The sequence below is a fragment of the Prionailurus bengalensis genome, chromosome B4 (assembly GCF_016509475.1).
Source record: "Prionailurus bengalensis isolate Pbe53 chromosome B4, Fcat_Pben_1.1_paternal_pri, whole genome shotgun sequence".
Lineage (NCBI taxonomy): Eukaryota > Metazoa > Chordata > Mammalia > Carnivora > Felidae > Prionailurus > Prionailurus bengalensis.
This window is the reverse complement of record NC_057358.1, coordinates 10346684-10361894: the sequence shown is the minus strand read 5'-3', so window position 1 is coordinate 10361894 and position 15211 is coordinate 10346684. Positions and strand designations below refer to the sequence as shown.

General features: G+C 48.0%; 1 protein-coding gene across 15 annotated transcripts in view; it reads right to left on the bottom strand.

The window, feature by feature from the left end:
• CELF2 (CUGBP Elav-like family member 2) overlaps nucleotides 1-15211 on the bottom strand; it is an 832664-nt gene that overhangs the window by 30519 nt on the left and 786934 nt on the right. For all 15 annotated transcript variants that reach the window (XM_043563375.1, XM_043563374.1, XM_043563366.1 and 12 more), the window contains one exon: nucleotides 13276-13410. In XM_043563375.1, the coding sequence (XP_043419310.1) occupies nucleotides 13276-13410 (135 nt within the window). The remainder of the gene's footprint in view (nucleotides 1-13275; nucleotides 13411-15211) is intronic.

Here is a 15211-nt window from a genome sequence, read left to right as displayed (position 1 = left end):
TCTGTGCTGACTTTTCAGAGCCTGGAGCCTGCTTCAGATTCTCTCTCTCTCTCTCTCTCTCTCTCTCTCTCTCTCTGTCTCTTCCCCCACTTGTGCTCTTTCTCAAAAATAAATAAAAGTTAAAAAAAAATAACAGAATGGACAAAGCCACTTGCTGCCTTGTCACCAAGAGACACCCTTTGGTCCTGGGACAGAACTCTTACACAGAGGGCAGCAGACGCCCACGCTCACTGTCCCAGCTGGCACTCCCGTGGGGAGTGGCACCTCTGTGGCAGGGGGCAGGCATGGCCCGGCTCCAAGACCGGCCTCGATACCCACCTTCGCCTGCCGCAGGATCAGAGACACACGGGTAAACGGCGGCTCCTTCCCCTTCCGCACGGAAGGCGGGACAAAGATCCAGAGGCGCGGTCTGGGTGAAGTGACTGCTCAGGGGGAACGCGGCCACCCCTCTGTCCTTCCACAGATTCCAGGCCCAGCAAGGGAAGCAGACAGACGGCCATCGGGGGGCCTAGGAGTCTCTCATGCGCCTCACTCCCCGCCGGCAACGTTCTCCCTCCCCAAAGGCTGCCCCGCCTCCTGGTCTTTGCACGGGCAGGAGGAACGACCCACCGTGCTCTCTAGGAACCAAAGGCACCCGCTTCCTCGCATTAAGCACCCCCTGCTCCCCTGGACAGCACGAGGTTTGTCCCCAAGCTACAACAAACCACCACCGAAGCTGGGGAGACTGCCTGCAGTGCGCTCACTGAACATCTGCTCGGAGCCATCGGGCAGTGAAAGCACAGTGGCTTTGCGGCTTAGGAAACAGCAAACCGTCTACACTGTGCGAACCTACTGAGGATGCCACCCTGCCTCAAAGGAGCTCGGACGCGGTCTCTGGCTGGCGCAGGGAAGACTGTGAGGAGGCAGAATTAGGCAATGACACAAGCAGTAGCCTTATTAGCTAATCACAACCCCAGGGCATTAGTGACACACGGAGTGACTCTTCTCCCAGGGGACCAATTATTCCATAGTTAAGTCTCCTCCCTTAACTTTCAAGATGTGGGGGCGGGGAGGAATGACAGGGTAGGGGGAGGCTGCTGCTATCAGAAAATGGTGTTAAAAGGGTCTGAGGTGGTCTGATGTCACTACCTGATGGTCTGTAATAGCCATATCCTCCGTCCCATTTTCTTCTCCCAGCACATCGCTTCACCTCAGAAGGACAGTTGACGATGCGGCTTCGGGCGACACTGGGCCAGACAGGCCACCCTGGTTCTTCTGGTTCTCCGGAAGATGCGCAGGAAGAACTCTCTCTCAGTCTAGAGGGCTGGGTGAAGCAAGCCCCTCGTCTGGACCCTGACTGGCTTTTGAGGCATTATTCTAGGAAAGTATACACTGGAAGGTGAGAAAGTGGTGCAGAAACGGAAGCAGAAATAGTTTCCTTCATTTTAATTCTTTTTTTGCAAATGCTTGTTGGGAGTCCTCACTAGTTGACATTTCTTCACTTTATTTGAGAGACACATGTAGAAAAAAAATGTGTGTGCCAGCATGGGGAGGGGCGGAAAGAGAGGGAGAGAGAGAATCTCAAGCAGACTCCACACTGTCCGTGCAGAGCCCGACGTGGGGCTCGATCCCACAAACCATGAGATCGTGACCTGAGCCAAAATCAAGAGCTGGATGCTTAACCGACTAAGCCACCCAGGTGCCCCTCACTAGTTGACATTTCTAAGGAAGAAACTGGCTTCATTAGTTGTCAGCAAACTTGCCTTGCTGACAAACCTCCTTGCCTTGCCTTGTTTGTAGTGTCCTCCCGGTCCCAAGAAGACAGACACTGAAGAATGAAGGTGTAATTTGGGGCTGCGAGTTTGAAAAAGTCTGTTCATGTAAACTCGGTAAATACGGATCTAATAAGAAGGGTGCAGAGAGAAAACAACCTGTCTTCCCTTCCGACGATATTCTGCTAACAATTTACGAAAATACAAGTACTTGGATGGCTCCAGATGTTTGTTTTTACAGATGGTCATCAACACAGATTGAAAAAAAACAAATGTGGATTTCCTCACAAGAGTGAGAACATGTAAGTGGAAAAATCCAGAAACACAATTCCAGTTCTCCCAGAGTTCCTGCTTTTGCATGTTTCGCGGTGTGGCAGGATTGTCGTCACATCTGCTGCTAATCGCCTGTGTTTCCTCAGCAAATCATTAACTAACCCTGCGGGCTTCCGTGTGGATCATGCGTGAGGCACCTGGACAGATTATCCTGAAGACTCCTTGTAACTGTAAAACTTGATCATCTGCCCAGGTTCTGCACCCTGGGGAGAGGTCACCTCTGTGGTAACCAGCTGTGTGTCATTGGCAGGTCGCCGAAAACCTGGCTGAGTCTGGTCTTAGGATCTCCTGGAAAGGGGGCAGTTTGCCCAGAGGGACCGAACGCTCATTTCTAGCGTTTTCCTTTGGATAAGATGGCACGGTTGCCGAGGGTCAAGTGCTCAGCCAGCAGGGTTCTAGACGAAGAGCTGTGGGCCGCAGGCACGGTCTGAGCGTGCGCTTTGGCACGGCGGCTGCCTCTGCACATGGCCCACCACGAGCACAGACTCAGTCATAATCCCCAGCTCTCCAAGGGCCTCAGTGCGTGACCCTCCATGGTGGCCGCTACCCAGAAGTCCTGCCCCATCACGGTTAGCTGGCACTCTTGAATCCAACAGTGCCACGCCGTCTTTGGTAAGAAGGGTGTGTTGGTTCCATAACCTGGAGTCACACTCGAAGTACGTGGGAAAGTCAATGACAATTTGTTCAGCTGAGCCCCAAAGCAGAAGGAAGGAAGGAGTGGGTCTACTTCTGCATTTATGTGCTGGTATTTCTTAGGAAGGGTGGGGGAGATACTCATTTCCAAAGGTAAAAGGTTCAGAGAAAAATATCACTGATCTTATTCTAGTTTTAACCTAGTTTCCTGTTGTCAACAGGGGAATTTAGTATCATTCCAAAATAATGAAATCATCTTTCTTGTAAGATAATTTAACGTTGTCTTCAAATAAAAGCAACAGCATGCTTTCTATGTATGTATTAACCTCAATATTTCAGTAAAGTGAACAACTCCATTTCCCAACTGAGAAAATTAGATAAAGATTAAATTAAATGACTTGCTCCAAATCAGTCTTCCAATTCTTGGTCAAGATGTCCACATATTCTAGAAAGGAAATGAAACTGTAACTCCTCTAGTACATTCTTCAGTGTACCTCCTTTTTAAACTTCTGCCCCGAGTATGAACTTTTCTGTTTGTAGCGCTAGATATTTAAATTCTTAGCCTACACATGATGTAAATACCTCTGTGTCTTAAATTCCTTGCGTCCTCCCCAATCTTGGCCTCTGTGTGCTCGCGTCTCAGAGGCGAAGAAGGCGTTCCCTCTTTCAAGACTATACAGCCCGTTACCAGCATTTATTATGGGTTTATGCCCTGTCAGGCACATGGTCACACACATACCATGCTGTGGGACAACAGGGCAGGGCGCGCCGTCCAGGAGCTCGGTGGCAGGGTCCCCCTCCCAGCTTGTCACAGACCCTCACGCGCTGCTCCAGTGCCACAGACAGGCATAAAGGAGGGTTTGGTTCCCCTCCTCTGACCACCTTCCCACTCAGTCCATCAGTCTCATCTCTCATTGGCCTCTTCCTGTTCTCTCTCCTTCTGGCTCCTTCTATTTAGCTTAGAAGTACTTTTAAGTTTCCCCATCTTCATCTCTCTCCTGACCTTGCTATTTTTGTAGACTTAAAAAAAACAAACACTAAATTTCATGAAAATGTCATTTGTAAAGATACAATTCTCGCCTCCAGTCCCACATTCCTCCTGTCTCATTGCCTCTACAACTGGGACATTTACTCCGCCACAGTGACCTGGCCATGCAGGGGGTGGGAGGTGGGGCTGCCTAATTGCTAAATTCAAATGCCCCTTCTCTGCTCTCCCTTGTCACCTTCCTGCATGGTTCCTGGGTACCACGCTACCACCACGTGGTTCCTCTTGTCTGCCCCACAAACACAGCCATCAGCCAGAGCATTGCGCCTGCTCTCCTTCTCTGCTCTGTTTGGTGATTCTAACTTAAAGGTATCACCCACCCCAAGCTGACATCAGTCCACCTCACTTCTGCCGCCAGTTTCCAACCCACTCTTCTAGTTCTGCGACAAACTCCACGGTCAGATGGCCAACCGTGTGCACGGTGGATATATGTACACAAAAGGCCTGTTCACGTGTGCAGCACAAAATCCAATCTTCGTCTACTACAAACTTTCCCTTCTCCTGCCTCCCGTCTACACCAACGAAAACACTGGGCCACCTGTCCCCCAGAGGAAATGTGATTCTGTCACCTTCAACTCCTTCCTTCTATCCTCACATCCATTCAGCGCTCAAGTCCCATGGTGGACTCTCTTGTTCTCAAAGTCCTCAGATGTTCTTCACTGCCTGCACGAGGAAGTTCTGGCTCCCTAACCACACCTTTCAGGACCCACTCTGGTCATTATTTTCCATACATCTCATGGCTATGAAAAGGAGACCAATTTCCATTTGCTCACCAAATCCTTTTTATTTTTTGCACATTTGACACATTTGTTAGATCTCCCATTCCATTTCTAAGTCTCAAAACCCTACCTAGTCTTAAAATTTGGGCTTAAATGTCAGCTGTTCTATTCAAAATTTCCCGTTTCCTCAAGACACAATCTCTCTGACTTTCCGCCCTTCAACTAGGTTGACCGGGTAGGTGCATTCTGCTTGTTTCTTGAATGTGGCCACTGCATCTGGTTTAAGCAGTTCGTGGGATTAAACCACACGTGAACTCAGTGGTCATACTTTGTGGCTTTCAGGTCTTAAAACACGGACCTTTGGTCATAAACCTCTGGGAAGCTGTGTCTAGCAACATTTGTTAGCAAAAGTTGGTTGCTTTTCCTCCTTAATATATCATTATGTGATTAATATGGGCTTTCCCCCAGTGCTAGCAGTGATAACATAGCTCTATCAGACAGCAACATCAATGATTCAGTGGGAACAGAAGTACACTGAGTGACCGTGTTGTACAGAAAACACACCTGTGAGCTCATACATGCTCACATGTATGATCCAACGGGATCCAATGTGGGTCTGACACAACGTAGACCGTATAGAGCACTATTTACAACGAATCACTAACGCTTGGCACAGCTCCAACTCCAGAGCCGCTAAAAGCAAACGTGCAAAGAATGACAGCCAGTATCTAAACGTATTAAAAAGCGTACCCAAAGCAAGGCAAGAACAAAGCACTGAGTGGTGAGTGACAGCCCCCAGGACAGGAGGACAAACCGTACTCCGGGCACAGGTAGAATCGGCCACATAGACCTGAGTGTGGGCTCCGAGGAGAAGAGAGGTGATCCAAAAATAGCTCTAGCCCCTCAGCCCAGCAGCTTTACGAAGCTTTAAATGAGCTCAGGACCGTTCAGAGACTGTGGCTCTGCTCCACATCAAGAGCACCTCATCTGCATGGGCTGCCCATATACTATGCAGAGTCGTTCTGATGCCAGGAGTGGAGAACCCTCTGACAGCTCAGGACACCGGGATGACTTAGGGAATGAGCCGCGGTTTGGACTATGTAGCCCAACAGACATCTATTTTCCTGATGCCAAGTAAAACTTAAGGTGAATTCTGCATCGAAACACCCAGCACGTGCAGGGGCCAGTGAGATTCCTCTGAGAGGTATTTGCATGTTTTTTGTTTGTAAACCCTATGAGTAGGATGATCAATGCCAAACAAATAAAGAACCACTTACCAAAAAGACCACAGCCAATTACCTCCCCCCCCCCCAACAAATATGTTCTGAATGCCTAAGAACTTTGGAAGTAATTTGGTTTTCATGAAATGGTTTTTTTTTTTTAATTTATTGAGAGAGCCCACGTGTGAGTGGGAGGCAGCGAGAGAGAGAGAGAGAGAGAGAGAGAGAGAGAATGAGAATGAATCTCAAGCAGGCTCCATGCTCAGAGAGGAGCCCAATGATCTCACGACCGTGAGATCATGACCTGAGCCAAAATCGAAAGTCAGACACTTAACTGACGGAGTCACCCAGGCGCCCCTTCACGAAATGCTTCTGTTGAGAAGCCACTCACAGAAGTGTGTGCATTCTTCTTGTTTTGACTTTCATCATTAGACTTTTATCATCAAATTTACTAACTAGTACATACTATTCTTAGTGTTTTGCTTCATTCAATGTGAAGAGAAACAGTAAGGCTTACAGAAAGGGAAGGAAGATTCCCCCCCCCCCCCCCTTTCCACTTTGGTCTTTCACAAAATTTTAACATAACATAAGCCAAAAAGTTGGTTATGAAATGGTTATTTTAAAGGGTGTAGAAGTTATAGCTTATATTTCAATGCTCACCAAGCCATTTGATGATAGCAGAAATTTGGTAAAATACGTTTTTTAAAGAGCTAATGCTAGAAATATCAACTACATGAGGGCACGGATTTTTCTCTACTTTGTCCACTGATGTGTTTCAAATGCCTAGAATAGTCCCAGGTACATGGAAGATGCTCAGGAAATATTTGTCAAATTAAAAAATATATCCAGAAATTACAGTCACTATGGTGATATTTTATTTACAGGGCTTTTACATCATGTTCAACTCCATTAACATCAATGAAAATAAAGTGAGCCCTGTAAGTCAGCAGCAAGTCAACACACGGAAACCTTCTAGAAAGATAAAATGTTGAAACTCGCAGGAAATGAGCAAAGAATCACATTATCTGTTCTCTTTCTGTAGCAATAGGGTGTAAACCTGTCTGATTCAACCCCACAAATAAACAGGTAATTTTAACAGCCTTCCCGATGAAAACACTTAAAAGTATAGCTAATGATGGGGAACACTGACGGCTTTGAGAACTTTCTTTGGTAATAAGCAGTGAAAAAAGATGAATGGAGGAAAACAGGAAGGTCAGAGACGCAGTCAAGGTTGAACAGAGTGGAAGTAAAAACACCCTCAACAGTTGGCTGGGTTCTTGCTGTATCTAACCAACGCCGGCGCACTGGGGGCACATGGCCTTGGTGAGGCACGCACGATGCACGGGAGTTTTCCGAGGATGATCTTTCAAAAGCCCACACTAGAGTAGATGGCGCTTCTGAAAAATGAATGCCCGTATTTGATAGGAGACTCTCACGTCTATATCGTGACAGGAGAACATTTTGAAAGCCAATCTTTGTAAGGACTGCGATAAAAACCACTTTATGTGATTCTGTACTAATATAATTAGTAGGATTCATTTTTCAGGAAGCTGTCAGACCTGCGTATTCACCTGTAGGGTGTGGCTATTCTGGGATTACTGAGGAACCGGATCATCGTCCGAGGTGGTGAGTGGACCCTGTCATATGTCAGCAGGGCAGAGCCAGGTTCCTTCTTAGGGATGTATGCACTGCACTGGGCTGAACAGATGGCTCTGAGACCCCGTCTTAGAGCACTTGGCTATTGGCTGCTTGGCTACTCCGCTGAACTGAAAACCATTTGAGGGCCTGTGATGTACTTTCCAAAAGCAAGGGGGATTATGGGTAAATAAACTTTTCCTACTCTGAAAGAACTTGCCCTCGAGACAGGGAGAAACAGGGCATGTGTCCAAACAACTATCCCGCAGAGAAAATAGGTGAAGCGTTCCAGGAAAAGGATGGAGAATATACTTGGGTAGCCCAGAAGGGTAGGCGGCATTTCTAGAAGCCTCTTCGCTGCTGCACTTTTCTCTCCGTCTCCACTGGCAAGGTGCATCTAAGGGAGCTCCTTATAAAGGAGTCTGCCTTTAACCCAGGTTTAGACCTAGTTAAGTATTTATGCTAGAAATGTAATGTGGAGGCTCTTAATTCTTTCTAGGGGGCTTTATGGTGGAGGGGGTATTTGCCCTGGTTCTTAGAAATACTAGAGAATTTAAAGCAATTTGCATCAATTATTATCAAATGTTTTTTTTTTTTTTACTGCAGTTTAACTTCTGTAGCATAAACTCTATTTTTTATGATGTGCATTACGAACACTGAATTTATACCTATACATTAATCTCCCTAAGCACCAACACTGCAATAAATTAGCGGCAGAAGATTTTCACAGGAGGAAACAGGAGAAGGCACTTCGGGCAGAGAAGCCAGCAGAAACAAAGGCCGACAGTGTCTGGGGAGGATGAAGACCTGCCTGATCCAGCTGCAGGGGGGCGGTTGGGGGGGGGGGTCGTGCTGGCAGGGAAGCGTGGAGGCAGACCAGGGAGCGCCTCGAATACCACGCTAATGCCTCCATCTGCCTTCCTCTCGACCGTGTGTGAACCACGCGGAAAGTGTCCGACAGAGCTGTTTTGTGTCCCCGACGGCGTGCAAAACGGACGGAGGGCGAGCGTGAAGCTGAAGGCCGTTCTGACGGCAGGAAGAGGGCAAAATCGCGGCTTCACCCGGGGCAGCGGGACCATACGATGCTCCCGAGAAGGCACCAGAATGGCCTGGATGCGCGGCTGATGAGACGCACAACGAACCCAGAGGCTGGTTCAAGGTGGCTGGCCGAGGAGAGGGGAGTGGGATGAGGGAGGGCAGGGGGAGGTCTGGACGCGTGGATGACATGGACGGGCTGACCCCCGGGGTCGTGGGGTCAGGGTGGCAGCCTCGGCAGATGGCCTTTCCTGGCCCCATCGCCTTAATTCCACCTGTGCTCCTGTCCCCTGTGCGTGACAGCTTGGCGGGCGGAGGGGTGGGGCCCAAACCACCAATGTGGGCTAAATCGGCCTGTGAATCGCACCTCCTCACCTGACACGGGTCCCCCAGGGACACGCGCAGGCACACACACGGGGGACAGACACCTCTCATCACCCCGAAAGCCTCTGGAGTGACCCCGAGGATAACTCCTCGTTTCCCACTCGGCTTTTCTCCACTGCTGCCCCGGCGACAGGGGTGTGTGACACTGAAGGTCACCACTCACGGGTCCTTCCCACGTGATGACCTCCGGAAGGGAGGCTCACACGGAAAGACTTCCAGGCTCCGTGAACCTCAAACAGTCCACAAGGAGGTGCCACTGTGTCCTGGGGACTTTGTGTCTGTCACAGCCTTCAAGGAGGCAGGTAACATCTGGAAGACGTGGGGGATAAAATATTGCTAGAATTTAAGGGGAAAACTATTTGAAAAGCCAACGGTGGAAACGGGGGGGAAAAATCCTCCTTAGCATTTTAAACTGCCTTATCCTATCAAGAGAAATTATCTATTATCCTGAAGTGTGCACCTGATTGAGTGCACTTACAGAAGCATTTGGAGAATGTGAAAACCTCTTAAAAAAAAAAGAAAACAGAAGAAGGTCAGAGGAATAATGTGGCACACCAGCGCAGTATTATGTTTTAGACAGAAAGTGCCAAAGACACGTGCCCGTGTGGTAATTATAATGCTCTCTCCCAAGTTCTCAGAATTGCCAGCCCAAACCAACAAATCCACGAGTTGGGGAGAAGTCAAATATTATCATCTCTCTTTAAGACCTTGCTGCACACCCTGGAGATAATGTCTTCTTTATACCAACACAGAGACACATTCCTCAAAAACAAGTTCAAAATTTGGAGAAGAAACGACCCAGGAATTAATTAATGAAAGAGGAGAATGAAGTAAACAAAGGAAAAATTATCATATCAAAATAAAAGACAAGAAACACGATTAAATTAGGCTTCAAAAGACCCCATGAGAAACCCATGAAAGGCATAATATGCATTTACCTGGTTTTTATTCTTTCATGATTTAATTTCTAATTTTATTCACTACCATCTGATAATTGCATGAAACACTTATTCTAACCATGGGCAATTTAAACTATTTTAATTTTTATTTCAAGGCCATGAGACAAAGGAACCTATTTATTGCCTAAGGGGATTTTTTTAACAAAAATTAAAGCTTAATCTTTCATGTTTTAAAGCACAGACTGTTTAAAATCATTTATAATAATGCTGTAGGGAGACCGTGCCTGGGTATGCAAAATTAAAATGATAAATTTACAATTATTAAAAAAATTAATAGTTTGGGGGATTGAATTGTCCCTTTCCCTTCGAGATGGATTGGTCGGAAGTGTAGGGGACATCTTTTAAAACAGGGTAAAACCAGGGTCTGTGTGGGAGCTGAGTGATGGGGCATCAGTGCGTTTCACAGTTGGACTGGTCTTGCTAGAGGTACAACGATGGTAAGTCCTATTTTTTATTATTTAAAAGATAAATAATGGCATCGGCCTTGGGAACTACCGTGTACCCCTTTTATTTCACAGGAAATTGCTTTGATGGAGTGGAGGGTCGTGAATTCTACCAACCACATTTTCTGTGACTTTGAAAAAGTCCCTGATGGAAATTAGACAAATAATTTACTTCCACTTAAATGTCAGATTTTTTTTTTAGTTACGCTTAAGAAAAATAATTGAAATGTAGATTTAAGTCATTTCGGCTGCTACACTTCAGGATTCTAATGAAATACTTTCAGCTATTATGCAAAGCATTGCTCAACAGAGAGGAGAAAAACCACGTTCGGTGGTCTGGCACCTCAGCAGAATTAATGGAAGGGCGGAATGTTTCTTTGAGAGCAAAGGTAAGGACACTCCGCTTTGGAGAGAAGAAGGAAAGCAGATCTCAGGACACAATTTCCCTTTCACTAAGAGCTCAGGAAAAACCTGAAAGTGGTCAAATATGTTTAAAATTTCTTAAGTATGTAGGCCATCTTCCTTGGCTGTCTGAGTAACCCCCCATTTGAAACAGGTTACATTATTTGAGCTTCCGACCCTACTGGCTGGACTGCATGTGGATCCGGGGACATGGCCATCCCCCACCCCTCCCCGCCCAGCAGGTGCCATCTCCCTCCTACCTTCACACTTGCTCCTGCCTCACCCGAATGCCCTTGCCCTGGATACCCCCATGGCCTCCCCCCAACACCCTTCACTCTCCACCGTACTCTGGTGTGTCCTTACAACACCGCCTGGCACCTAGGGGGCACGCGGACTCGCTCGCCATCAGATGCCCTGACCAAGTGGAGGACACGAGGGCAGGAGCAGGTCTGTGCCGTGCCCGGGGCCGGTGCCTGACACTGGACAGCCACTCGGACAGCTGTTAGGTATCAACTCCATTGTCTACACCGACCAACTTACATCCCACTTGCACTTGACTTCGTAAACTGACCAGTCTTCTTTTAAAGGACAACGAAATGTTCAAATATTAATTCTGATTCCCTGCAGCCAAGGCACATTCCAGCCCAAATATCACAACGGGAGAACACAGTTCAAAAAAGTCAAATGAACCTTCACAAGCAAATAATAGGCCACATACCCTTAACCAAAATGTCCACTTATGATAATGGTCTGTCCATCTCTGGAAAGGCAGGGCAATTTTAACATCATTACAATACTGAATATATCAAAGTTAAAGCCCTGAAAGGCTGGTGGTCCAAGCTGCGGGCTTTGTGGCTCCTTGCCATTTAAGGAAAAGTTTTCTTGTTTTTCCTCCAGTTTACTACCAGTGATTTGGTTAGTTTCTGCTGGTCACTCTTGATAAAAGGAAGACAAGATGAAGGCCAAGGTTGGGAAAACTATAATAATATACTTTTGCTAAATAAAGGTAAAGTGTGTTTTAAAAAACACAGCTATCTTTATTTTTATATAAGCAAATAAAGGAGCATACAGGTTGTAAATGACTTACGTTTTTTTCTCTCCAAATAAGTTATAGTTAAAAACACGAGCTTCTAACTAAAGACACAATAAAATGTGTGTATGACAGATACTTTGTGCTGTTTTAATGTAGTCATTTCATTGTCCTCGTGGACAGAAAAACATTCTTATTTACAAAAATACTTAAAAAAATTTTTTTAATATTTATTTTTGAGAGCGAGCGTGCGCACACGAGTCGGGGAGGGGCAGAGAGAGGGAAACACATAATCGAAGCAGGCTCCAGGCTCCGAGCTGTCAGCACAGAGCCCGACGCGGGGCTCGAACTCACGAACTGCAAGATCACGACCTGAGCCAAATTCGGACGCTCAACCGACTGAGCCACCCAGGCATCCCAAGAAATTACTTTTCAATCTGATTTATAAAACAGGTAAATTAGTGAGGTCAAATTTTTAATTTGCTCTTAGGAAAAATCACTATTATTTTTACAGGGGGAGTTTCTGTCAAAATGTCTATTGCTTAACAAGGGTCACTTAAGGATTTGTATAAATAACAGGTTTACGTATTGCATTAGATTTGTAACTTAGTTTGTTGGGGAAAAAAGGGCCTCAAGTTGATTTTTCGGAAATGCCATCTATTGCCCCAAATGAGGCAGGCCCCCATGGGGTAACGGACACGTTTGAAGGCATTCTAGAAAACGGAGTCCACGCACCCCTGTGCTGCTAGGAGAGCACCGCGCCTGAGGATGCCCTCCCCACCCCCAGCCCCCAGCCTCGCCTAAGTGCCTCTCAGGTTCCCTGCAGACGGTCCTCATGGGGAGACGGATTAGACACCCAGTGTTTCAGCAACGAACCACGGGCCGCGGCTTCTGGCTGTGGCGCGGGCTCACCGCTTCCTGCCACCAAAAGCCTTAAGAAAGTCGTGTTTTCATCTTGTGTTTTCCCGAAAGAGAGCCCCGCACGAGCACACGCAAGCTCGGTCACCAAGCAGCTCATCTTTGGGGCACAGGCGGCAGAGGGTATGGGATCTGCAGAGGCGGGGGTGGGGAAGGGAGCTCATCCAGCAAGGTCTCGAAAATTCAGAGGGGAAGAAAAGCCAGCAAAACATTTTTTTAAGACACAAATGCTGGTATCTAAGCAACCGCGTTATGTCTGGCTCGTATGAAAAGGAAAACGGCATCTGCTTTTGAATAAGGCGACAACATTTCCGAGCAGAAAGACTTGAAATTACAGAGCCCGGGACGCGACCGGGAGGCGATGGCAAGGACGGTCCCCTCCGGACCGTGGGTTTTGAGAGCCAGCGGGAAGGATGGAGCTGGTGTGAAACAGAACCCTGGAATCATTAGGGATTTTGAGATTCAACAGAGGACGCTCGAACCGCTAACAAGCAGAGCGAACACCAGGAAGCGAGGGAGGCTCCTCCCACACCCACACCAGGTGCCAGCTTGAGCAGCGTGACCGACAGCATGGCCACCAAGCACGGTGAAGGCCGGAGACCCACCGGCTCTGTTGGTTCCCTCTTGGAAAACCCTCCTCTTTGTCTTCGTGGGAAAATCAAACCCACGGGCGTTCGAACTTGGTGTCTTTAAGAAACTCTCCAGGGATCCGGCCCCACCACGGGTGCCATCCCCACCGCATCCCGGGAAGGAGAGCAGCCGCCTTACCCGGACTTGTGAGGGCTCCCAGGGCGCTGCTCGTGGTGGACAGAGGGTTTGCATTGGTGGTGGTGGCTGAGGTCTGGGCCGCGGCCGCGGCGGCTGCCAGCGTCGCCAGGTTCTGTAGCTGCAGAGCATTCATGCCTGTGGAGGGAGAGAAACGCCACTTTAGCAAGAGGCCCGCGCGGCCCGGCTCCAAGCGTGAGGGCGGGTGACAGGATCAGAGGCCCCGGGCAGTGGGCCCTGGGATGGCGCGCTCTGTGCCGCTGCCCCGGTGACCCGTGAGTCACCACACCTGCCAGTGGAGCCGCCCGCCGTGTGAGGCGCTGCCTGTCCTAACCCAGGACGTGTCCCAACCCAGGACATGTCCCAACCACCCTGTCCTGGAGCTTCAGAGAGCTCGAGGAAAGAGCAGGATGGTTTTGTGCAGACTGGCCACACCGGAGCCTTCTACCACGACAGGGCAGCAGTACAGAACTCGTGAGACTGGGGCCCCGTGGCTGGAGGAAGGGCTCCCGGGAAGCCCATCAGCTGCACCGAGAAGAAGGAATTCCAGAGGAAGCAGTACTTCACTCCTGCTCTGAACTTGAACTGTTATGATGGCTTCCTGGCTCTGCCACTGTACCAGCCCTGTGACCCTGGGCCAATGACTTAGCCTCTTTCTTGCTTGCTTAGTGAGCGGCACCACTAACTGCGCCTTGCCTCCAAGGGCAGTGTGCAGATTTAAAGAGATGATGGATGCAAACCACTCAGCACAGTGTAAACACCCGATAAGAGTTAGGGACCCTCATGGTGGTTATCGCCACTGACATCCTCTCTCCAGATTTATTTTAAATGTGAAGTCTAAATGGGACCCTAGTAGAGACTCAAATAACATCTCATGAATAAAAAGAAAATGGGTGAATAAAAATGGCATCGTGGTTATATTTTTATTTGTAATGTGCTTGTATTTGCATTTTAAAGGCATCCATTTTTAAAGAAGGATCATGTTTACCCAGGACAAATCTCTGGCTAGTGAAAATTAAGAAAAGAACAGCAGAGAGAAGTGAAACTTTACAAGAACGTGAGGGTGGGATCGGCTGAGGCCTCTTCCATTTTTATTTCTCAATCCAAGGGTCTCTGAGTCTTTCTCCACTTCACACTAATGTACCTTTAAGAAGCAGGACACAATGGTTCTCTCCCTGTACAGAGAAATTTTATACAGACAAACACTAGAGTTAAGTAATCAGCTTAATTTCACCTTCTTCTCATGTCTCAAATCCAGGTACTTAATAAATGCCTACCGAGCAATTTAATCTGCCTTAGAGAGACTGGCCAGATCACAGCGTCCTTATTCATTGGGGGTGGTGGTGGATGGAATGGTGAGAGAATGTTCTAGCAACATATCCGTGAAAGCTACCAGCCATGGGTGTGGAGCCCTCCGCCTAAGCACCGCTCACAGCACAGCAGCTAGGCTCACTTATCTGCTCCTCCGTCCTGGCTGCCTCCATCTTCTTTCTGCTCAGAGAAGAGTTCCTGATGCCTCTGCTGCAAGAGGGCTCCTTATTTTGCTGAGAACAATGCTCTGTCCTCTTCCAGAAGATGCCCAGCCTTCTTGGCTGAGGGTGAAAGCCAAACACCTGTTCTTCAAAATCCACTTAGGTCCTGAGGATGCTCTGAGGCAGGACACAAGTACTTGAGGGATCCTGTCAACTTCTGCAAGAAGAGTGTAGACTTTGCAACCTTGTTTTCTCCTGTCAGTGCAACTTGGAACAAGGCTCTCCCTCCTTCCCTCTGATCAAGGGTCAGACAGGGTCCTATCTATAAGAACGTGTGACTTGAGAAAGCACTGGTCTTATTCTTCTGGGGTGCTTGAGGCAAATGGGGGAAGCACAGGAGCTGCACAGCCTCAGTGCAGAGCCACCCGGACACAGCCAGGGGCTGAGCTCTGGACAGGGGCTCGAAC